Here is a 24,970-nt window from a genome sequence, read left to right as displayed (position 1 = left end):
GCATTGTACATTCATGAATAGTGATGAAGGGATTCAATAAATTCAACATAGCTATCCACACACACACGCTCACTATCTGTTTCTACTTCTGCTAATGTGCTGTTCGCCCCATCAGAATCCATACGGCCCCGTACAACACTTGTTCGAGTTGTCCCCACAGGCGCTGGCGAGGAAACGAGGAGCCTCTCAAGGACAAGTGAGTGTGTCAGGTCAAACTGCGAAGCTATTGTCTAAATCACCAGTGTCAAACTCACGGGCGGGGGGCCACGTTTTGCCCAATTCATGGCACAAGATGTCCAATCAATTCTGACTGCAAGGGGCGAATGAATGATCTTTATTTGCCACCACCAGTATCGTGACCGGACGTTTCGTCAAAAGACGTTTTGGTCGACCGGACGTTTGGTCGACCGGACGTTTGGTAGAACGGACTTTTGGTCGCCGGGTTCTCTCGCTGTCAAATTAAGACAGAGTTTACTGTTGATATTTTGATATTAGATATTTAGATATTAAACTCACTCTCTCTCTCATGATTATAATTTTGAGAGCTGGTTTCAACAGTAACAACCCGGCGACCAAACGTCCGGTCGACCAAACGTCCGGTCGACCAAACGTCCGGTCGACCAAACGTCCGGTCGACCAAACGTCCGGTCGACCAAACGTCCGGTCGACCAAACGTCCGGTCGACCAAACGTCCGGTCGACCAAACGTCCGGTCGACCAAACGTCCGGTCGACCAAACGTCCGGTCGACCAAACGTCCGGTCGACCAAACGTCCGAGTACCCTCCAGTATATATGGCTTGGTTGTCTTGCGTCGTAAATTATATTTCCAATATGTTGGTCGACCTAAGACCAGTAGAAATAAGAATTAACAGAAAAGCCCTACAAATTTAGGACTTAGTAAAATCAATAAAGAAACAAACCTAACGGGGATAGAATGTACGCACACTGACAGGGAGACGAGATGACCAAACGTAAGCAATAATCCAACAGCCAGACATACCAGGACGCAACGTATAAATAGACACACAATGGATAATTACAAATCAAGCACACTTGGTCTCATAAGGAAGGGGAGCCCAGAGGGACACACATCACCCAGACAACACACAGAGGAAAACATGCACATACACACTTCTACCAAACTCCCAAACAAAACATGATAAATTAAGTGGGAACTATTTGGAGATTCTTCCTGTGTCCCATTGTACAAAACCTTTGTTTGAATTTGCTGATTAAGATATCCCAAATTAGTTGCTTTAAAAAATAATAATAATAATTTTGTGCCAGTGGTCATTATTCTTCTGTCATCTCATTTTCTGGGCCGCTTTATCCTCACTAGGGCGGCAGGGGGTGCTGGAGCCTATCCCAGCTGACTTCGGGCCAGAGGCAGGGGACACCCTGAACTGGTGGGCAGCCAATCGCAGGGCACGAGGAGACTAACAACCACTCACGCTCACTCTCATACCTAGGGACAATTTTGAGTGTCCAATCAGCCTACCATGCATGTCTTTGGAATGTGGGAGGAAACCGGAGTACCCAGAGGAAACCCACACAGGCCATGGGAGAACATGCAAACTCCACACAGGTGGACGTGACCTGGATTTGAACCCAGAACCCCAGAGCTGTGAGGCTGACGCGCTAACCACTCCCACCACCGGGCCGTGGGCGTTACTGTGGAAATCTATTCAGAAGTTATCATTATGCATGGAGAACAGAGACATCTTATTCTCTTGCCCAGAAAGGGATGCTAGATAAGAACAGCAATAAATAAAAAACAAAAAAAGTGTAAATATAAGAAAGTTCCATTTAGGTTCAACTAATGCAAAGACAACACCTTTATCATGTGCCACCCAGTAGTAGGAATTTGACTGAATTGCTTTTTTTCTGATGTCTGATAGTGAAGAAACCCGTAAATCTATAAATATAACTAAATTAAATTGCCTCGCGGACTAAAATTGATAAAACTGGGTTATGACATCCTATCTGACAGTTCTTAAAACATAACAGCGCACCGGTACAAAGGAGAATTTGACGTCAAATTCCTTCCAAAAATGTCAGCCCTTTGCAGTGTATCTTTTTTCTGTGTTTAAAGCGGAAGAAATTCCACATTAGCATATTTTCCATGAGCAACCATTTTTTACGTGAAGGTCATTTCTACTAGATGTAGTCTTTCCCTTTAAGCTCGTACTTAGTAGCGATTGAGAAGCGCTTTCGGCAAACTTCAACTTGTGCCTCCTCCTCTTCCTCCTCCCATTCCTTCTCCTCCTCCTCCTCCTCCTCCTCCTCCTCCTCCTCCTCCTCCTCCTCCTCCTCCTCCTCCTCCTCCTCCTCCTCCTCCTCCTCCTCCCTCAGTACCACGAAGCGATCTGTACCGGGACGCGGTGAGCTTGCAGGCGCATCCTGCCGCCATGCAGCGGTACCGTACAGGTGGACCACCGAGCGGGACCCCGAAGCGGCCGGTCGGACGCTTTTCTCGCCGTGGCCGTTGAGCGACCGCGCGGACAAACGAGCGGATTTGCATCTTGGAGCGAAGTTCGGAGCCCGGGATGGTAAGTTAGGATGCTGCTATAGTGGAACTTGCAAGTGACATTCATTCATTTTCTGGAGCGCTTATCCCCGTAAGGGTCGCGGGGGGTGCTGGAGCCTATCTCAGCTAACTATGGGCACCAGGTGGGGGACACCCGGAATCGCTGGGCAGTCAATCGCAGGTTACTTGCAAGTGACATGCAGTATAATATAATGCCATATTAATGTTATTGTGTCCCATCTAAATCTTTTATTTTATTTACTTTATTAATTTTATTCTACATGCAATGATCGACATAACATTTAGAAAGGCTGTTGATTGTGCAGACAGAATGAGCTGGTGTATTTGTTTTTCACAATTTAAACAAGTGGCCTGGCAAGTGAGTAGTTAACGTGTTGGCTTAACAGTTCTGGGGTCGAGGGTTCAATTCCTGGTTGGTTCTCAGTTTGCATGTTCTCCCTGGGCTTGCGTGGGTTTTCTCTCGGTGCTCCAGTTTTCTCCCACGGCCTAAAAACATGCATGTTAGGCTGGTTGGACACTAAATTGCCCATAGATGTGAGTTTGAGCGTGAATGGTTGTCCTTTGTCTCCTTGTTCCCCGCGATTGGCTGCCCACTGACTCAAGGTGTTCCCCTCCGGTAGATACTTAGGGTAGGATCCAGCACCCCTGCGATTCTTGTGAGGATAAGCGGTTTAGAAAATGAATGAATATAAACAAATGCTGATTTATCTCATATTAGGTGCAGATGAGTGTCTTCAAAATTTCCAATTGTCAGACCTCATTAAGTTTTTTTAACACGTTCCATTTAGGCAGCCTGGCTTCATTTGCTACTAAGTTAGAATGTAAACTTAATTAGGTGAATGCCTCTATTGGCCCTGTGATTGACCAGTGACCAATAAGACCTAAGGACAGCCCTCAAATATTCAAAAGCTGTTATGTGGAATAATTTTGGACTTTTAATGGTGGATTAAACAGAAGAAAGGCACAAAAGAAAATCAACTCTTTGGACTAATCCTTTAAATTTGGACTATGTTATGTCTTGACGATCTAGTGACAGTATTTTTAGAATTTACTTGACTGTCTCAGCTCAGTGATTATATTTGGATGTCCACCTTATTGATCAATAGGTGCTTTCTGGTCTTCATCTTGACTCCCACAAGGTTTTTCATTCATTTGGAATTGTACGCACTTTGTCTAAATTTGAATTAAAGATTGACAAGGAACAAGCTTAGCTACCGGTGCCAAAACCAGCACTATCAATTAACCTCCCTCAAGGAAACCCCCAGCATATCTACTGAGAATGCCAACTGATTTCCAAGTAGCTGTTCACACTTTTTGCTCTGCATGAGGTGCCATTAAAACGGCGACATTGTGGCAGATGTGATTTATTTCTTTTGCCCAAATGCGAGTGTCTCTCTGGGTTCATCGACCTTTCTGCTCTGCTTATGCAGTCCCTGTAGGCATAGGCAAACATACAATGGTAATACATCAGATTGTACTCCCATAGATTTAGTACATACGTAAGAACTGCACACTTTCAAAACCATTTTTAAAAAATGTATCTTTCCTGATAAATGATTGCAATAACAAAATCCTTAAAAAATGTCTACTCACCAGCAGTTTTTAATGTCCGCTTGGCTTTGCCTTGAGACATGGAGACGTTGGAAACAATAATGAGAAATCTGACTTGATAACTATTAGGGCCTTGATACAGGGCGAGCCATTCTGGGCGACTGCAATCACCATGTGTGCCAATAAGTTTCAGAGCAATCATACTGCCAAGAAACACATTTGGAGACTCCACTGCATTCACTCTGGGTGCGAATGACACCATTAAACCTGAATGTTCTCTTTTCCTCCTGTTCTTTAGTTTTTAAATAGCGCCCATTATGAGAAAACCAGCAGGATGAATGTCCTTTCTTTTTGCTATGGCGTGAGTCCTATATTAATCAAGCTGACAAGTTTCATTCATTTTAGGAAGGTGGTCTAATTGGTTGATCTAACTCAATGTCTCAATGCCACTGACAGCGTTCAATATGAACTGTGAGCCTCCCGGGTCAAAGTAAAGTGTCCTCATTGTGACATCACAACTTGGTGATAATCTAAACGGTTTGCTGATGTACGCAGAACGCTCCGAACCTTTTTCTGTTCCTTTGTTTTTTTGGGGGGCACTTGATGGATAAGGCAGTCAATTCAATTACTACATCACTATTCTATTAATTTATCGCTGTGAAATTCAAGAATATATATTCTTTTTCACTAAAACGAATGTGTAACCCAATGTTATTTAATGTCAATCATGTGTATTCTTATTGATTTTGTTATAGATGCCGCACAATGCCCACACAGGCCCTCAGTAATCCTGCCTCAGCCTCCAACGACCCACAGCCTTCCCCGAACACGTCCGCATCACGTTTGGCTGCTTGACGTATTCGTCTTATTCGCCACAGTTGCCACCCAGCGAGCCATCGAAAGGCACTCTTCCTTCACTTAAAGATTAGCCCTGATTTGCCACTGGCTGCTATTAAAGCAGGCAAGTCCATTTTCCCTCTCTTAACAACATCAAAAGTCATTCAAATGTGACAGCAGGCTTCCCGACATGCTCCCTCCTCCAATTTTGGACTCTCGCTTTATTAGTTCGGAGCCGAAGGACATCTACCGTGTCACGCTGAAAACCAGACTCGATGTTCCGGTGAACTCCAAGGTCGAAGTGACCTTGAGGATCTAGAGGCGGGCTTTTGCTCGACTTGTTTACCTCCGACCTAAACAATGGACCGGCCAGCATTGTCGTGCCTCCCCAGCAAATAGAAACCTGGCAACAACAACAACAAAATCCCGGTCCAATTATTCACTTCATCTAAAGTGCGTACGCTCCAGATGCTGCCATGCCAATCATCAGCAACACTAACCATGACTTCAGCAATCTGTCCGTCAGTGACGATAGCAGTCTCGACCGCATCTTCACCGAGATTCCCGAGACTGAGACCGTCAAGGTATGCCAATACACACACAAACAAACAAAGAAAATGTTAATCACAAAATATCAAATATTGCTGAACAGGAATGATCGAGGTTGGCAAGCCAGAAAATAAGGACTAATAACTAAAGTAATTCTTACTTGACTAATTTACTGCTAAAGACAGCAGTATACTTGAAATCCATTTGAACTCTGAGCTCTGGCTATAATCATATAAGTCCTGCCTCTAGAAATCAGGGAACAGGGAATCACCCTGTTCTTCTAGTAAAATGTCTGCAAACTACTGCTAAGTAGCATAAGCTGCGCCCATAAAGAAAGGAGCAAACATAACCAATTAAATTGATGAGGAAAAATGCCAACGGGCTGCAGGAAACAAACATTTTCTAGAAACAATGAACTCATGGAATACTAATTCATATTCTTTTTATGCAATGAGTCGCAATTGTATCTGTCTGGGTGAGGTATTTCTTTTAGTGACCTCTAAATCATATACTGTTGTGAATAACTTCATTCTAACAAGAATGATCTGGAATTCACAGCTTCTGGCCAAAAAGCAGACGAATGCACCGTGCTTCTCATAAATATTTTGATATATGTCATAAAATCTTCTTTTTCTACTCACTTTATCTGATATGTGCAGGAGCCTCGTGCAGGCACATCCACCATCCCTTTAAAATTTCCAGTAAAGCTAATCGATGGTTCGATTGTTTAACACTAACGGGTGACAACTGATGTCATCAATCAGGTGCCATATCATATCCGCGGTCTGCTCGTGTCCTGTTATTATGTTGTATTTCCAATCTGAAAGTTAGGCCCCTCAATGAGGGTGTTGGCTACCAGAACAGAAAATCGCTTCAGTGAGTCACAGATGGGTTTGACAGTGATGGAGTGCTATCACCAATGGTGCAGATAACGGAAAGTTGTTTCCAAAAGTGTCTTCGAGCGCTCACCGAAGCCGATGGTGCATGACAGGTCAGGCTGGCGTCAGAGCCTCTGGCGACCTTCATCGTTTGATGCACGCGGCACGGCCATTAGGAAGGTATTCGACGACTAAATTGACTAAACGCAAGACGATTCGGCGGTCTTGGGAACATTACATAAATATTGGACTCTGATTCAGGGAACCTTGTGAACAACTGGACTATTTAAACATTCAATAATATGAAGAGACAGCCATTCACGCATCCACCGAGCGGGAATCGATCCCACGCTTGCTCTCAATGAAGTCAGGTGGCTATCATAATTCAGTGGAAATGTGAGAAAAGAGTTTGGATATGTCTGTTTGATTACTTACGCCAAGTTTTATGGTAAGATTTTGATAAAGATACATGCCGAAATTCACAAGGATAGAGAATTATGATATTCTTTCTGAGCAGTTTTTGCAAATGTAAGTAAAGAAATATCATCCAAATTTCCAAGGGCAAGTTTCATTTTTAACTAAAGTAATATTTCAGATTGTGGCCGTGAGCCATTGCCTCTTCGCGAGCATGTTTATTGGGTGTCCATTGCTCAAGTTCTTCTTTCCGACAGGGCGTTTATTACCAAAGGGCTCAGTTCATCCGTCAGCCAGAGGACCTGGTCTCCGTGGACCACCGCTTGCTGGCAGTGATCAACGTCGGGGGGAACCGCTACACCTTCCCCTGGACTACGCTCCAGCAGTTCCCCCTGACTCGACTGGGCCGCCTGTGCGGCTGCACGTCGCCCGAAGACATCGCGAGCGTCTGCGACGACTACGATGAAGCGCGGAAGGAATTCTTCTTTGATCGCTCGCCGTCCGCCTTCAGGGTCATCCTCAACTTCCTGGCGGCGGGTAAACTCCGCCTGTTGCGGGAGATGTGCATCCTCTCGCTGCACGACGAGCTCGCCTACTGGGGTGTGGAGATGGCGTATATGGAGCGCTGCTGCAAGCGCAAGATGTACACGAGGATGGAAGAGCTGCACGAGCAGGAGCGGCAGGAGGAGGAACGCCGGCAGCGGAACGCCATGCAGCGCGTTCCCGTCGAAGAGACCGCATACCGAAAAGTTATGAACTGGCTTCAAGACATGGTGGAGAACCCGCAGTCGGGCTTGCCGGGAAAGATCTTCGCATGCCTGTCGGTTATCATGGTGGCGGTGACTGTGGTCAGCTTGTGTATCAGCACCATGCCCGATCTCAGAGAAGAAGAAGACAGGGTGAGTTTTCCACACATTTGCATGTCCCCAAACTTAAAGCGAAAAACAGAGGGTGCGTGTTTGTACATGCGCTTTTGTGTGTGCCAGGGCTGGCCATGAATATTCTGTGAGCTGGATAACAAGGCCTCACGCTCACTGAGGCCCGTCCAGTTTCTGTCAGGAAACACTGCAGAAATAATGAAATGGCTTTACGGCATCGTTCCCACAAGGAACAAGCACGCATATAAATGTGCAAGAGATAACCCAACAATTCAAATAAAAAAAGGAAGTAATAAACACTTGTGCAAATAAATAGATTAAATGTGCATTTCTGGATGAATTAAGCCTCGTATTTCTTTCGTCTGGATATATTGTTGTCACAATAGTGTATCATAAATCTCAATAATCCAACTAAGACAGTTTTGACTCGCAATAAACATCTCCGTAGAAATGACTAATCAAATGCACGATTGTCCGAATGTGTCTTTGAGCAAAACAGAAGTTGTGGATAGCCTCGGTTTTGGTACGAGCAGAAACATTACCATAAAGAGCCGAGCGTAACAGAATGAGATGCAGGAGAATTTCTGGAGGAGGAGGTCATTCTCCCAAAGACTGAAAATCTGAATTTGGAGTGCGCTCCCAGGAGGAGCTCAGTGGCTGATCGGCAAGGAGATTAAAAAGCTCAGACAAAGACTGGACCAATTTCATGAATCTGATTGCTGGGATGAAAAGAACCTTTGCATGATCTTGTTGGTGTGATGTAATGAATCGGAGTAAATTTGCAAAGAGGACAACAAAAATCGCTGAGTGATGCTTTGTGCTGGAATATGTTTGGGTAAACAAGAAAGCATTCCTAAGAAAGGATCAGGAGTTTTATTGTTGAGAGGAATGTGGGTTTGTGTTTGTGGCAGTCTCAAATTACTTCGGCAGTGGGGCACCCAAATCAAGCCGGGTTATCAATTAGGAAATGATTTACACAACTCCATGAATGCCTCAATTCATTATAGGTACAGTAGATTCTGGATTTCCAATAGTTTGTAAATTGCAAAAGAGCTGTACTTTGACTTTTATACGACAATTGTACCTAAACTCCACAAATGTACCCGCTTTCATGTTTTTCCCTTATTCACGCAGTGCTGTTCTATTCAGCCATTGAACTCGATGTCCGAGTCAACCCAGGTAGTAGCAGTGAGGTTCTTGTCATCTTTAATTCAAACGGGCCATTTTGGCGCTTTTCCCTGCTGGAGAGCGGCCAAAATATTCTCATCATTCACTTGCCCTATTCCGTTTGTCTATAGGACTGCAACGGAAGGGAGAAAGTAAGAAGAATCATATAGCTACATACTTTCGAGAATGAACGGAGATCTATATGAACTAAGTAAGAAGCTTTAGTAAGACTGCATAAGAGAAGTGAACTCTTTACCCTTCGTTCTGTTCCTTTAAAGCAGAGGTCTCCAAACCGGTCCTCGAGGGCCGCTGTGGGTGCAGGTTTTTGTTCCAACCGATACAACAACACACAGTTTAACCATTGCGGTTTCTCCTGAAAAAAGAAGCACCTGGCTGCAATCCACTGATTCCACATCTAGGATACCAGATTGGTGGAAAGGTTTCCTCTTACAGGTTGGAACAAAAACCCGCACCCACTGCGTCCCTTTCTGGAATAGTTTGGGGACCACTGCTTTAAAGCCATGTGCTTATGTTCATCACTTCATGAACTCCGGTATTGGTTGCTTACTTAAGCCCTTTGGTACACCGTCGTTGTCATCAGTGTTTTTAACGTTAAATCTCTTTGTTGTACTTGTGTACTACTGGGATTAAGCAGTTGCCAAAATTCTGGAGAGAAGCAAAATGCATCCCTAATGACAATATATTTATGAAAAATTGATAGCTCTGTGAAAGTCAAAACACTGCAATGAGTAATCGGGGTGGGGAAAGGACTCACCTTGCATAATAATTGGAAGATTTCTAACAACAATTGAAACTGAAAAGAGACACGTTGCCGAGTGAACCGAAATTTTCTCCATGGAACCACAATGGAACGCAGAAATGGTATTTATGTGATAGAAGAAGAAAAAAAATGGCAGCTGCAGCCAAAAGCTAGTTCACTTTCTGCACCAGCAATTTTCCACCTGAAGGTTACTCAGCATCAGACTGAAACAAGTCTCCCAACAGATGTACTTTCAGTACACTTCATAATCATTCGGTCTGTAGGGAAATACAACCAGAAATGAACGTTTGAAAATACCCATTCAAACATTCTCACTCAAACTGTTCTATTGGGATGAAGGTCAATGTACTGACAGCAAAATCTGTGTTACGCTTGAGCCACTGTAGTATCACTTTATTCTTATTTCTCCTTGGTTCATTGCCTATTGGAAAACCAAGATGTGACTGGCTTCTGGCGTGTTCCTTTTTAGCTGATGAATGTGTCAGGATATGTCTAATATGGATGATCATTTAATTTATGAAGTGAAGCGGGCTACGCCTTGCACTCACTGTCACAAATCATTGGAAAAATATGTTGTCAACACATTATTAATTTCCTCCTGCCTCCATTGGGATGTGTTGTTCCCCCATCTTACTGAGTTCTTAAATGTATGGGGACTTACATCTATTCTATTGGAACTGGGGAGTCTGGAACTGAATGAGTTAAGATCCAAAGTCTTTGAGAGAACAGCATCTTTGGATGCGTGTGTCTAATATTAATTAGATACATTTATACTCTGACTGTTGGGCTCTAACCCAGCACTGACCCCAGTAATCTCTTGCAGTAAAATTTCAGACAGTTCATTTAGTTTATTTTGGTGCAAGCTGTCTTTCCAATGACGCCCTCATCAAGTTCCACATTTACTGTACAGGTTCTTAAAAGTATGTACAGTAGTCATTTGATTTGATGTAGTGATGAGGATTATTCGAATAAAAGAAAAAAAAACAGCTGTTTGCAACATTATGGAATTCAGACTGTAGCCTTTCCAAGGCAAGTGTCATTATATATGTACAGGTAAATTGAAGTATTAGTATTAACCGTGTTTAGACTGTTAATATGACCAAAATAAAAACAAGACTTAAAATGGGTCTTTGAGTAGCCCCTTTACGCATGACTAAAAGGTTTGAATGATAGTCTCCCTCAAGTACAGCATAAAATCAGATAATCTCACTACTCATTACAAGATTTCTTGGCCAAGTTAATGATTTCAAAATGCTTTAGAAACTAAAGTAAATGTAAGTAGTCCTGCGGAAGCCAAACAATTTTAAGATTTCACTGCACGCATCACGTGACCATTTTGCATTGACATATGACATTTTAGCTGAGATACGGCTGCACTTGCACTCATGTTTGCAGTTGTTTGACATAAAATCTATAACATTCTCACCCAGACGCGTTAAAACAGCCTAATCAAATTTGTTCTTGTTTTGAAAATCGTTTATATTCTGGCCTTGAGGAGTAATTGGAAGTGGCCATTTATGGCCTTAATTCTGAAAAGTGAAGTGGGATTTGCCTTGCAGTAATTATGCTCCCAGCATCAATCTCAAATGTGTTGAGAGCCAAGGAACTAGAGGATGATAAAAGCCGAAACTCGAGAGGGAGAGACCAGTTCTTGGTGTCATTTAATGTATAGAAGCAATGGTGAGGTCGGTTTGCTGGCCAATTAGGATTTTAGAGGGACTAATACGTACACCCAAAAAGCCTTATTGATGTGTTAAATCATTAAGACTCTCGTCCATATAGTGTTAATTAGTTCTTCAAATGATGGATTAGGAGAGGACCTTAAGGTAAGCTAGAGGCATCAGTGAAGAAGTGGACAGGAAAAAAAATAGAGGATGTTACCCTTGAACCAAATGAAAATCATTATTTTCATTGTCATTCGTCTCCTGACTCAGGGAAGTTCTTAAAATGAGATTGTCTAAATCACATTGATGGCGATAGACATCCAATTCATTTGTACTCGGAGAAATTATCGAAACATATTGGTCGTCTATTGCCGTCAGTGGCAGCCAATTGTTTAGCATTTTAATACCAATAGAGGCACACACACACCACAAAGTTTCTTCTACATATTTTACTGCCAAGGTGAAAAGAAAATTAAGAAAGTTTAGCGTGATGATGTTTATCGCAAAGAAGTGATACCTCAGCAGTCCGTGTCTAAAATGACAAAGCAATCAGACAACCTTCATGTGCCACATGTTTATGTTTCCCTGCTCGTAATTTCTGCATTACAATGATAAGTAAGGGGTTGCACTTTGATTGTTCAGGCTAAAGCCGACGTGAGAAGACTGCAAGGGGAGAAGAAGAGATGTAATGTTAAGCACGTTGTGGCAGCTTGAAGAAAAGACAGATGGATGAAAAAGCAGCGACGTGGTGTCGCTGAGGCATGAGCCGTCGCAGTCATTTACAGTCAAAGCATCCTGACCTTCCTACAGCTATAGATTGGATTTTTATCAAATCAAAGTTGGGTTTTGTTTGTGTGTGGAGTTGCACCACTTTTTGATGTCTTTAAAAAAATTGAATAATCTACCACATCAATTTTTTATGATTTGATCTGAACAGATGAAGGCAATTATTCAGAGATCTAACATTGCATAGGCATATCAGGTGAACATTCTCTCTGTGTTTGATGATGCATAGAAGTCTGTTTGACAGTATCGGTGTGCGGCAGATTTCATGGCTATTATAGCTGGTTAGGAGCTATATTCCTTCCATCCGATGCCGCTTGGCTGCCAAGTGGGATTATGTGAGAGAACAGCAAAGCACGAGGTGTTTACCTTCTATGTGCCAGAATAGGATTGGACAGCTAACATAGTACGGGTATAAAATAACGCAGTGGAGATTCCTAGATCGTAGTGTTGGACACTGTGTGAGGGCAGCCATAGTCAGTGATTAGTGCTTGATAACTATTTTTGGTACACTATGAACTTAATGAAAATATAGAAGTAACATTATCCTCTTAACTGGGAATACACTGATCACAATTCATCAGCCGATTGCTGATTTTGAAAAGCCTCACCTGCCTCAATTACATATCTAGTACAGTATTCCCTCAATTTTCGTGGATACTTCATTCCATAAGCACCCAAATTAAGTGAATTCCTCCAAAGTAGGAACCATATGTCTTTATGTATGTAACATTTCAGTTTTTTTTTAACTTCCCACACCATTATTATTCCCTCTGCCAATGTATAAACCTCCCATACACTCCTTTCAAATATAATTGATGGACTGAACAAATGTTTTTGACCTACTGTACACTGTAAATTACACTTTCTAACATATTCTAGTGGTACTGTCTGAGTCATACCGGGAGTGTACATTTTTTGTGGGCCTACCTGTGAATGTTTTGTAGGCTAGTACTTGTTATTACTTTAATTACCTAATAATAGAGAAAATCCACGATGCACCAAAAACGTGAAAGTCGATTGGACCCCCGCGTGTTTACTATGTTCCATTGCTTTAAATACCTTGATGCTACAAACGCCCTATAAACGTTGCTCTATTGTGTATTCCTCTTTATATTTTGAGTACAGTGCCTGCTGTAAGTAAAATTAACATCAGTTGGGCCTCTTTAAGGAGAAGTTACTGTTTCACTTTCACATGTACATCCATTGACTTTTGATCCACTCTGTTTATTAGGAAGTCCAGTCACATTAATTTGTTTCATAAGGTTGCCAAAGCAAGCTTTAAAAAGTGCAATTTCCCAAGTGTGAAATTAAGATCTTATCACAGTTGAGTCAGAGAATGTTTTAAGCAATTCAGCATAAGCAAATCAGGCAAATTGGTTGTTGAGTAAACACATCTGCCTTATAAAATTTAGTGTTTGAAGTATTGAAGGATTCATAAGTGGAGTTTTAATGTTGTCTGCTGTTGTATGCTGTATGTAGGCATGGAGAGTAGATCAAAACTCACAGGTAGGAATGTGAGTGAATGGTTGACTGTAGAGCATCGTCCTCAATTGACATACCCCACCTTACGCCTAAGGTCAGCTGGGATAGGTTCCAGCTGAATCCTGACACTAATCGGAAAGAGAAAACAGAAGGGTGAAGGCCATCGATGAAGGCGCATGCCCTTCTACTGCATATTCTGAGTAGTCGCAAATATCAAGTTCCAAGAGAACAGTCTGCAGGTAACGGATGGAGATGTCAAAGAATACAAGTCCTTTAATAACCCATGACACAGACAGGTTGCCTCTTCTTCTTTGTCATCACTGGGTTTCTTTTTCTCCCAGTTCATCTGACTTTGATGTAAGCACAAGGTCTGTGTAGCAGCTTACAGCAGCAGGTTCAGTCAACTGTGGTCAAGGTCTGCCGCAAGGTAAAGCTGATTGATGGCCTAAATATTTTGTTCTCATTTCTGCCCCCAACCTTTGAACACAGCGGAATTACAGAGTCATGATTCATCACCTTTTCTGGCTAGGCTGGAGAGAGTGTGATAATAGATAATACACGCAGGTTTCCTACAAGTGGTTAAGGATCAAATGTGATGTCAATGTGCTCAACACAAATTAGAGCACGTAGCCGAGGGGTTGTCATGTCTGAGGATAATTCAAAGCAGGAGAAGCTTCTTGTGTATCATAAAAAGACAGATTTCCACTTTAAACTTGTATGGGTATCACCGACAAAGCAAATGCGTCAAAATCCAACTGACAAATGATGGTTTATAGTGGACAACTACGCAAAAGTTACCATAGAACAGTGGTTCTTAACCTTGTTGGAGCTACAGAACCCCACCAGTTTCATATGCGCTTTCACTGAACCCCACCAGTTTTCATATGCACATCACCCTACTTTAGTGTAAAATAAAATATGATATTTTTCAAATTCAAGATATATAAATTATAAATGATTGGCTAAGCAATGTCACGTGATCATCCACAGTCAGTGATGGTCAAGCGGGGCATGTTATCGTGAATAGACATGATGAGTCGATGTGTCTTGACCTCCGTGTCAGAAGCTCCACCGAACTGAGACTGACTCACCAAAACCCTAGGGTTCAATCGAACCCAGGTTAAGAAAAACACTGCCGTAGAATAAGACAAGACATCCTGCCGTTTTCATAAATAGGACTCTGCATGTACGCATTCGAAATCCAGAACAAATCAGTCTCTTCCATTAATTACTTGACTAAGTTTGTTTAGACCGCAGTGTTACTGAAAGACAGATGTTTATATAAGACCAATATCGTATATGTCATCATTTCTAGCTCCCTGGCCATCTGTACTACCATTATGCACCCACACCCACATCAAAGTAAAGCAGTGAAAATCATCCTATTTTCCCAACCGCCTGATGTTTCATCCAATTACATTTGCAAATCAGTAAAAGGAGACAGCTGCCACATGACACTGTTCCCATTGTAATCAACTTTTGCAACTCCATTGTCCTTTTTTGGCTTTATTGCCATATATTATTAGGGAATGTATAGACTATAGGTATGCGTTTTGTTCTTTCTAGACTCTTAAGGTTATGTTTTTCAGTTTCAGCTCACTGTGACCAAGTTATGACGTCCCTCATTCCCAGTTTTCCGACGTTAAACGCTTTTTAAGTGTTGACGACAGCTGCCTAGTAGATCATTGGCACTAATTAATGTTAATCATAAGATAGATTACATGTGGCTGCTTCCGTTTGTCTGTTGTACAATGTGCCAATGCCTCAGTATCGATTGTTTCCTTGGTTAATGGAAAACCTTCCTGTCAGATCTTTTACGAAAATTAAATGAAAGATAACTGAATTTGAACGACAATTTCCTCTTAGTTGTAAATGAGGCTCAGCCTATCTTGTAAGGTTTAGGCCAGCAGAAAATCAAGGACGAAGCATATGCATTGACATTGACTTTGAAAAATGTCCAATCCTAGCAGCGAATGATCCGTACCAGCTCTCCCCGGATAAAAGTGAATAGACATCTATTGTCATCAATGCAAGTCAATATTCATAAATTTTCAACACCTTTATCCTTGTCTAGGTTGTGGGGTGCTGGAGTCTATCTCAGATGACTTTGGGCAAAAGGCAGACTACAACCTAGACTGGTCGCCAAACAGTCATAGGTCACGTAGAGACGAACAACCATTCGCACCTACAATCAAACCGCACCAAGTAGGATTTGATCTCACGGCCGGCCAATATGTTAAGACGAAATAAACTATTCCCCACATTTTTAAGGAATTTTAAGATTCAAAATATATTTTTTATTATTTGTATTTTTGCATTTTTCTGGGGATTTTTTAGTATTGAAAATGAGCAAAGCTGAAATGGATTTGCCATCTATCACTGTCAAAGACTGCAAATGAGTAGTAATTATGACATTGACATTTTGGAAGTCCTGCAATTCGCAGGCAATCAATCCAGGGTGTCCCCAGCCTAGTGGCCATAGTTGGCTGGGAAAGGATCAATCACCCCCGGTACGGACAATGAATGAATTTTAGAATTCTGAGTGTAAAGCGGAAAAACCTAGTTTGGATTATGTGTTATGTTTGTGCTGAAATGGGTTGACACAACATTCCGGAGAGAGTGACGCAGAGAAGATAAGGTCAGCTAGGCGTTGTGACTGTTTGAAAAGACAGAAGTCGAAATTCGTTTGCAGTTACAAATGGCCTTCATACCAAGGGTGAGAACAGCGTCGCAAAGCCCTGATGGGACTAATGTCAGTGCACAAGATGGAACGAGCAAAGAAGGGGGAAATAAATGAGCGGTAGAAAGTGCACGTGGGAGACAAGACACGTGAGTTGAGGGCACAAAGTGTCGTAAAGATTGATGTGGGAATGGCAGGCCTGAATTCCCAACTGTGCTTTAAGGGATGTCAATTTGAGGAATGCTGCCTTGATTAAGGAGGAGGACAGGTGAACACACTGAAATTTACTTGGCTATAGCACATTACTGTCAGTTGGAAATCTATAATTTTATTTGTTCGTTATACAACACCCTTTTCTTCTACAACAAAATCATTTGTTACTGATACACAAAATGAATATTTTTTCTGATGACCGATTAGTGTTTTGAATTAATGTAGCTCTCAAACTACGATATGTTTTTCTTCCTTAAATATAGCTTGAACCGAGACTTTTAATATTATTTTTTAATTCAAAAGACAATTTTGAAAAATTAGACCTCGTTGCAATAATAATTAAACGTGAAACAAGATACACTTTTGAAAAGCATATTCTTGTGTAGGAAACATTGGATTTGCATTATTTTAAAATCATTCTTTTGTGTAGCTCTATCAAAGTGTAGTATATTATGGAGGCCTTTTTATCTATTAAATTTAAAGAAAAAATGTGAAGTTTGAGGAAGCAGCTGGCAAGCTTTGTCTCAGCTAGTAGCAGCTGAAATGTCTAAGCCCAAAAAAAAATAGCTCATTGGTCCGCCAAAATAAATCCATAAATGTTATGACTGAGCAGTTGAGAATGGATCCAATAAAAACCCAAACGCAGGAAATCAAATGCAAAATAAAATTTCCTAAACTAAGAGAAGCATGCCCAAAACGTGAGTGTAACAAAGTGCAACAAAAGAGCATCACGACCGAGTCGTTGACAAAACTAAGGCACTACCGGCCAGAAAACGCTGAACCACGGTATTGCAATATCCATGCAGCTAACAAATTTACAAAGAAAGTAGCAACAGCCGAGTTGGCAAGAAAAGTAAGGATACAAAATTTGCAAAAAAAGTACTAAAAGACGCACAAGCATATGTTGGTAAGAAACCATACGGGGCACCTAATGCACCACAAGTGTGTTGCATAGCTCCACCCATTCAGCTTAATCAGATACTGAAATGAAAATATCAATAGATATGACAACAAATAAAAGCCGTAGAGTCCTCATGGAAAGAAAAAAAGGAGCGTCTTATAGTCCGAAAATGACCACAAATTTCAAAAGTCATTTTACCAGCAATGTTTTAGGCCTTATATGAGGCCGAAGATTGAAAGAAGGTTTGGCCAAGCAGGATGCTGATGGTGCTTATTACCAGCTGGAACAGAACATTCCCATAAAACCGACCGGAAGGATGACAGTTCCCGAGTAGCGAGTAGACAGTTTGTTGCGCTGCCAAAACTGTCAACGCTCTTATTTGCAACAAAATGATAGCAACGTGCGCAAGGAAGGGTAGTTTTGGCACCGCACAAACCACTTTTAGTCAAATTTAGATGTGGGCAGGAGTGAGGAATAAACGGGACACAAAGTTTTGTCTGTTACTCAGAGGACGAAAAAGAACGAATGAAGAGGGTGAACCGTGCGGGGGATGTCCGGCGTGAATGACAAATGAGAGGGTGGGAGTCCGGAAAGGGTGATGGAGGAGCACCCGGAATGAATAACGGGAAGATGAGAGGAAAGAGTAATGGAAATACATTAGTGACAATGGGAATGTGGAGACCAAAAGGACAGAGAAAATATTTCTGTAGAAGTTGACAAAACCCCAATAATTTCTTCCCCTATTTTAATTTCAAGCGTTTGATTCCATTCGGAATGTGAAAATGTGGAAACTGAAATCTGTAACAAAATGTAGTAACTCTATTTGTTTCACACGAATCAGGACCTGTGAAATTCTGTTGATGAGTCAGCTGCTTATTTTTGGAACAATCGACTCAATTCGTTCTCATTGACAGACATCTTATCCAATTGTTCTAGTAGGGTCGGCACTGAATGATGCATGTTATTGATAGCGGTAAACCACAGTGATCATTCACTCCCAGTTCACGTCAAACTGCCCTTATGGCAGTGAAAGCAAACATTTATTAACGGAACAAAAATGAGCTCAAAGTGCACAATGCTTTCATTGCACCTTGTTTGGGAATAATTCTACTTATCTACAGTGCATTGACCAACTGTGCAGAGCTGCTTCAAAACTGAAGACATGTTAGCGTCTCAATGTTTGAAAATCTCTTTGACTTGACTAATGCCTTTAGAATTTAACGGTTGTACCTATTGAAAGACAACCCAAAGTGACTGTGATCTGAGCATTGATGTCCTCTCACGTTTCATTGTTGAATCCCATGTCCTCCACCAGGGTGAGTGCTCCTCCAAGTGCCACAACATGTTCATCATCGAGACTGTGTGTGTGGCCTGGTTCTCGCTAGAGTTCATCCTGCGCTTCATTCAGGCTCGCAGCAAGTTGGAGTTCCTTCGCGGGCCGCTCAACATCATCGACGCCATGGCCATCTTGCCTTACTACGTGTCCTTGGTGGTGAAAGAGGAAGACCCCAGCCTGGATGGCGACCGGCCGGGAGGAGGTAAAGGCTACTTAGACAAGCTAGGTCTGGTGCTGAGGATCCTTCGAGCCTTGAGGATTCTTTACGTGATGCGGCTGGCTCGCCACTCTCTGGGTCTACAAACGCTGGGGCTGACGGTGAGGCGCAGCACTCGCGAGTTCGGCCTGCTCTTGCTTTTCCTCTGCGTGGCCGTCACCCTCTTCTCGCCGCTGGTCCACCTGGCGGAAAGCGAGCTTACGGGCCCTCACGACTTCAGCAGCATCCCAGCCTCCTACTGGTGGGCTATAATCTCCATGACGACAGTGGGCTACGGAGACATGGTGCCCAGATCTATCCCCGGGCAGGTAGTGGCGCTGAGCAGCATCTTGAGCGGGATCCTCATCATGGCCTTTCCCGCCACATCCATCTTTCACATGTTCTCCCGCTCCTACCAAGAGCTCAAGATGGAGCACGACCGCTTGTTCAAAGAGGAATGTGCCGCTGCCGCCGCTGCGGCCGCCGCCGACATCTCTGCCGGGCAGGGAGATGCGGGAGAACGTCCTAACGTGGAACGAGATGCGTTCCATCTAGATAAAGAGAGCATGCACTCGAGAGAGTCTTTGGCTCTTGTAAGGAAAGGAGATGATCCTACCACAAATAATCACAGCCTCCCAGCATCAGCTTTCTAAACTAACGTCAATCCAAACCTTCCAATCTCGATGTTATATTAAAAGAAAAAGACTCACTTTCAAATGTATATTTTCAACTGCTGCATCTATTGTGCTCCTCGTGTTAATGATATTGGAGCCAAGAATATATTGAGAGTGACACTGAACACAAAACCCTTTAAATCCTCCACAACAGGTTGTCTTATTAAAAAGCCTTTGCTGAAATATTATATACATATTATTTTGCTTCCATAAACATGCAATATCAATCCAAAGTTGCTTTTTGTTTCTTCCACTGTGAAAATACTTTGCAGTTGTACTAATTGTAATACTTACTTACTAGTCTACAGTGTCAATGTATCAAATAACATTCATTTTCAAGACTGGAGCCTATCCCAGCCAATTTGGGGCAAAAGATGGACAACACGCTAAACTGGTTGCCCGTTAGTCGTAGGGCACACATACAGACATAACCAGTCGCACTCTAAATCACACTGCCACTGAGCGGGAATTGATCCCACACAGCCTGACCCAAAGTCAGGCAAATGAACCACTACACCATCCGTCTGCTCCAACAATCAAGCAAAATTAAATCTCAGCCTCATGAATGAACTGTTAGTTGTCTAAAATGTTAGAATAAGTGCCCCCATTAGTCCATTTCTGAAATTTGGTTACTGCATGTATGTTTTACAAAATACTGTATTATGGGGACTTGTGTGTGATGAACCATATATATACATATGTATAAATAAATCAAACATCCTTTACATAAAAAGACCAAAACAGTGAGAAAGGAAGGAACAAATAAAGGCATGATTTTTGTGTGTGAGTGACTGGTAGAGAATGAGCGCTTACAACCATGAAATGTACTTTGAAACGCTCCAAATAAAAGCTCCTGCAATAATCAAAAGCAAATCCAATTCCTGTGTTAGTTGATGTGTCAAGTGTAAATGAATGATTTCAGAGTCATGCTGCTGATCCGTTCAAGAAAGAAGAGAAAAGCATATTCTCCTGCCAGCCTCACAGATAAGTATTCTACAAACAATCCACATCTGTTTGGAGTCACATGCACAATTAGGCTACAGATGGATGAATGCCACGTCTGTGCGAATTTCTTGGCTGTAGATCACAATAATATGGCACGAGTCCTTAACATTTCCAAGTTTGGGATAGACTATCCACATAATTCTTAGAAGAGAAGCAATGTCCCAACAGAAGCGTATAACTAACAACATACCAGATGTGAACATAATCTAGATTACGGTTTGGATTATGGGTCCTGTCGCCAAACTGCCAGAAACTCAACTCCCTACATTTTTCTCTTGCTCCATAGCTTCCTAGTGATTGTGTTTGTTTTGGCCATATGGTATAACAACCACAGTTAGATTTAGTTCATTGGACTCGGTGTAGCAACATATGGTTAGGAGTACAGACGCTCCCCTACTTACGAACATTCAACTTACGAACAACGGTACATACGAACATGTCTGCAAATTGCGTTTAAGTCCAAAAATGTTCGCAAGTCCAATTTTGTATTTTGCGCCTTTTTCGGAGTAGTACTTCTTTCCGCCGCTAATACCGACGCCTGGCGCTGTGAGAGCTCAGCTCAACCAGCATCTACCTTCTTCTTCGTTGCAATGCGGAAGTGCGTGAATGTATCTCCAGTGTGCAAAGAACCTTTTTCATTTGTATCATTAAATATCTCATGCATCCAATATTGAATATGATTGGTAAAAAGCTAAAGGCTTCTATTGAGGGAGTTGCAAGGAAGAGGCAAGCCATTTCATTTGAAACGAGTGGCAATAATAACGAAGCTTGATGCGCGTGAGAGTGGTGAGCGTTGCACGGGCATTGAATCGTTCGACCGTCAGTACCATTTATAAACAGAAAGATCGAGCAGCAGGACCCAAATATTGAACGTTGCACAAAGTTTGCAAATCAATTGAATGATGCCATACAGTGCTACTGCATCATTTATGATGAAAAAAAGAAGAAAACTGCAATCGTCATTAGGTCGCTTCTTTTGGCCAGTTTCTAATACATAAATCTCTCTCTCTCTCTACAGTACTGTACATATTCTCTCCATTTTATTAAATGTTTTTTTTCAGTACAAACCAATGCGTGTTACTTATACAAGCCTTAAACATACAAATGCACTTATATAAACCTTCAATATACTTATATCGGCCTTAAACATAAATTATAATACAAAATATAGCACTAAATCAACTTACAAACAAATTCAACTTATGAACAATCGCTTGGAACCAATTGCGTTCGTAAGTAGGGGAGCGTCTGTACATTTAATTGAAGGAGTTAATCCTGTCTCACACCAAAAAAGTGGTGGATTACAGATTAGGTCAAGATCTGACAAAGACACAGATATCGTTTACCCTCTATAGAACAAGTGACTATTTTTGGTCATTTAAAACACTTAGCCTCATGAAGACCTACCCTCTACATACGTGGACATCACTTTCTGGTTTGTGTAGGCCACAATATTCATATTTATTATGGTTTAAGTGCAGCCTACAGGATCCCCAATCTACAGACCACATCTGTGTCTCAATTATAATTATTATTATATATTTGTTTGTGCGTGTATATATTATATTTGTGTATTTTTTTATGAATATATAACTTTACAAATAAATAGTGTTACTAAAAAACTAATAACTAAAATGATAAAAAACAAATACATTGTCGTTAGAGCCCCCAAAATTATATCAAATTGAGAAATAATAAATTAATAACAAATAACTTTTTGGAATCACCTAGTTTGGTTTTATTTTATTTTTTAAAGAAGAAACATTGAACCTAAATGAAAAGAGTAAATAGAATGCTTTCCTTATTTTTTTCCCTTTTTGCTTTTTTAAGTTAAAAAAGACCACGTTTAAAATATTAAAAATAAATAAGCAAATTAATTGCCAGCCATTGACAATAATAGACTTTTAAACTTCTATTTTCCCAGTCAAAATGAATTGGACGTCAAGCGCTGTCAGTGGTAGTTCCATATAAAGCGTTATGACTTAACAGGCCTGGGGAGACAGAACTCAGGAAGGGTCTGAGGGTCACCTGTGGCTCCACTAAAGAAGAGCACTATAAACCAGGTACTTTTAAATCTTGCCAGTTGTTAGTGTCAAAAGACAGGACTCCCATTTGTCTCCTCTCCTTTGGGTGTAATGCCCTGCTTGGAGAGCAGATGGTAAGACCACTGGAGCATAGCTTTGATGGCTACATGGATATTGATTTCACGCAGAGAGCAAGAGGTACGCCTCTTTTTCTCAAGTTGGCAGATGGGTGTGCCAACAGGCAGAACAGGTCAATGAGTTGTGCCCGTTTTTCACATGAAATAACATTGGTTTTTAGCTCAAACCTTATATTCACCAGTACTTAATGGATGCCTTCTTCTAGTATTGTTTTGATGACCCTTAACATTATACAAAGCCCCCGCTATGGTCAAGCTGCCACTGAGCTCAGTAACACTTGCGAGGATATGTTGTACAGAATATGAATGAATACTGTAATTGTAAATCTTGTAATCACTTTGGCGAAAATAGAGTATATACAGTAATCAATACTTGAATTTCAAATGCTTTATGCGCTGATTTTTCTTCTGTCTACTCCCCTCAAGTCTCTTCATTTCCTCTCTCGCAATCTGAAATTTAATGTTTTATTTAACCCGGAGAGTAAACTCTGCCAACTCAGTTACCCGAAAGAGGATTCAAATATCCCAATGCGGCAACAACCTGAATAATCTTCACTACTCAAAAAGTGCATGATGAGCATCTCACAAACACAATTTTTCTGAACCACTCATGATCTCTTCCGTAATATGGCCATCATTCATGGCAACAGTCCTGTAAAATTAGATTAAACTTGCAAATGTGTTGCCTCTAGCACAGGGTTTACCAACCACTGTGCCGCGGCACACTGGCGTGCCGTGAGCAATGGTCAGGTGTGCCGCGGGAAATTGCAAGAAGTCACACAATTTAATATTCTGAGAGAAAAATTTATATGAATACAACAAGATTAAAATGTAACTATTACATGGTTAAAATCAAAATATGATGAACATTAAATTCTAAATTATACTGTTACAAGATTCAAATTGTGAAAGTCATTTTGTTGCTTATTTGTATATAACATGAACCAGAAATTGTTTGGTTTCTAAGGCATCAACTTTTGGTGACGTAAAGTCTATGAGAACAAATTTTTGCGTAATATTAGGAGAAAAGTCATAAAATGATGCGATTAAAAACATTACATTACTTATTTTTGCATCACTCGAACCGGAAGTTGTTCAGGGTCTGCAGACGTGAACTTTTGGGGACATTAGGTCAGTGTGAAAAATTAGATTTTTGAATAATTTTGAAAGTTTATGTGATTCCTGCTGATAAAACTTTGATGAGAATGACTATTGTTAATATAGGAGACAGTTTTAAATTAAAATATTTTCAAATGGTGGTGTCCCATGAGATTTTTTTCAATACAATAAAGGGTGCCGCAGTTTTAAAAAAGGTTGGGAAACACTGCTCTAGTGGAAGTCCTCCGAAGCCACCACATGGATTGCCGGCCACGTGTTGCATCAAAATAGAGTACAGAATTATCCAGTGCCAAAATCACATTATATTGTAATTATAATATTTATATAGTGCTCTTGGTCATTTTATGGGATTGTACAAAATTAGACACGAATAAACGAAAAAATGGGTTTTAAAAATTGCCCATTTGCAGATTATGCTACTATAAAGACACTACAGCTGATAAAATGTAAGATCCAATTAAACTGAGCAGCCTATCAGGAAAGAATCCAAATTAAATAGATGAAAAGCACAAAGCCACACGTCGATACGTTGCTACCACAACTTCGAAAATTAATTCGTTCCAGAAGCGGTTCCGTAGCTTAGATTTTTTGGAAATAGAGACTCATTTTGCATTGAAATTGGGTAATTTATTCCAACCTTTCCATTTACCATCTCCAAGACCCTTCAAAAATGATAAGTGTACCATTTGCAAATGAGATATGTGAAACACACAAAAAGGGAAAAAAAGATAAGAAAACGATTGAATAAATTTAAATTAATCAGACATGCAAAGACATTTTCCAATGGGGTGCATGGGCGAGGAGGAAGCAAACATTTGGCAGCCGAGTAGACATACACACGCACGTTAACAAACAACTTAAAATATCGTGCAGCTCTGAATTGAGACGAAAGAAGTGCAAAGATGAGGCAATTTTTTTAAATATGGAAAGCAATTTCTACAGTTATGTACACGCAAAATTGACAGCAATACAAGTCAAATTCAGCGCCCAGGGTTGCAGTGGTTATTTCGCCTGACTTCGGTGCAGTGTTGTTGTGATTGCCGATAGTTCTGTTTCTCCATGTGTGCCCTACGACTGACTGGTGACCGGTTTAGGGCGTAGTACCCCTTCAGCAGATATAGGCTTTAGCCCCCCACAACAAGAAAAAGCG

The 24,970-nt window shown here is 41.3% G+C and overlaps 1 protein-coding gene and 1 long non-coding RNA gene across 17 annotated transcripts in view; one reads left to right on the top strand and one right to left on the bottom strand.

Annotated features, from left to right (window-relative positions):
* Window positions 1-24,970, bottom strand: part of LOC144071753 (uncharacterized) — a 76,278-nt gene that overhangs the window by 13,094 nt on the left and 38,214 nt on the right. The gene's annotated exons all lie outside the window — the stretch shown is intronic.
* On the top strand, window positions 114-20,388 carry kcng4a (potassium voltage-gated channel, subfamily G, member 4a). Its single transcript, XM_077597132.1, has 6 exons — window positions 114-196; window positions 2,353-2,549; window positions 4,855-5,060; window positions 5,165-5,520; window positions 7,035-7,676; window positions 18,645-20,388. The coding sequence occupies exons 4-6, from the start codon at window positions 5,413-5,415 to the stop codon at window positions 19,512-19,514; spliced, it is 1,620 nt and encodes a 539-aa protein (XP_077453258.1). The 5' UTR covers window positions 114-196; window positions 2,353-2,549; window positions 4,855-5,060; window positions 5,165-5,412; the 3' UTR covers window positions 19,515-20,388.

Source organism: Stigmatopora argus, chromosome 3 (assembly GCF_051989625.1).
Source record: "Stigmatopora argus isolate UIUO_Sarg chromosome 3, RoL_Sarg_1.0, whole genome shotgun sequence".
In the NCBI taxonomy this organism is placed as follows: Eukaryota; Metazoa; Chordata; class Actinopteri; order Syngnathiformes; family Syngnathidae; genus Stigmatopora; species Stigmatopora argus.
Note: the sequence above shows the minus strand (reverse complement) of the source record. Positions and strands in the feature narration are given on the sequence as shown.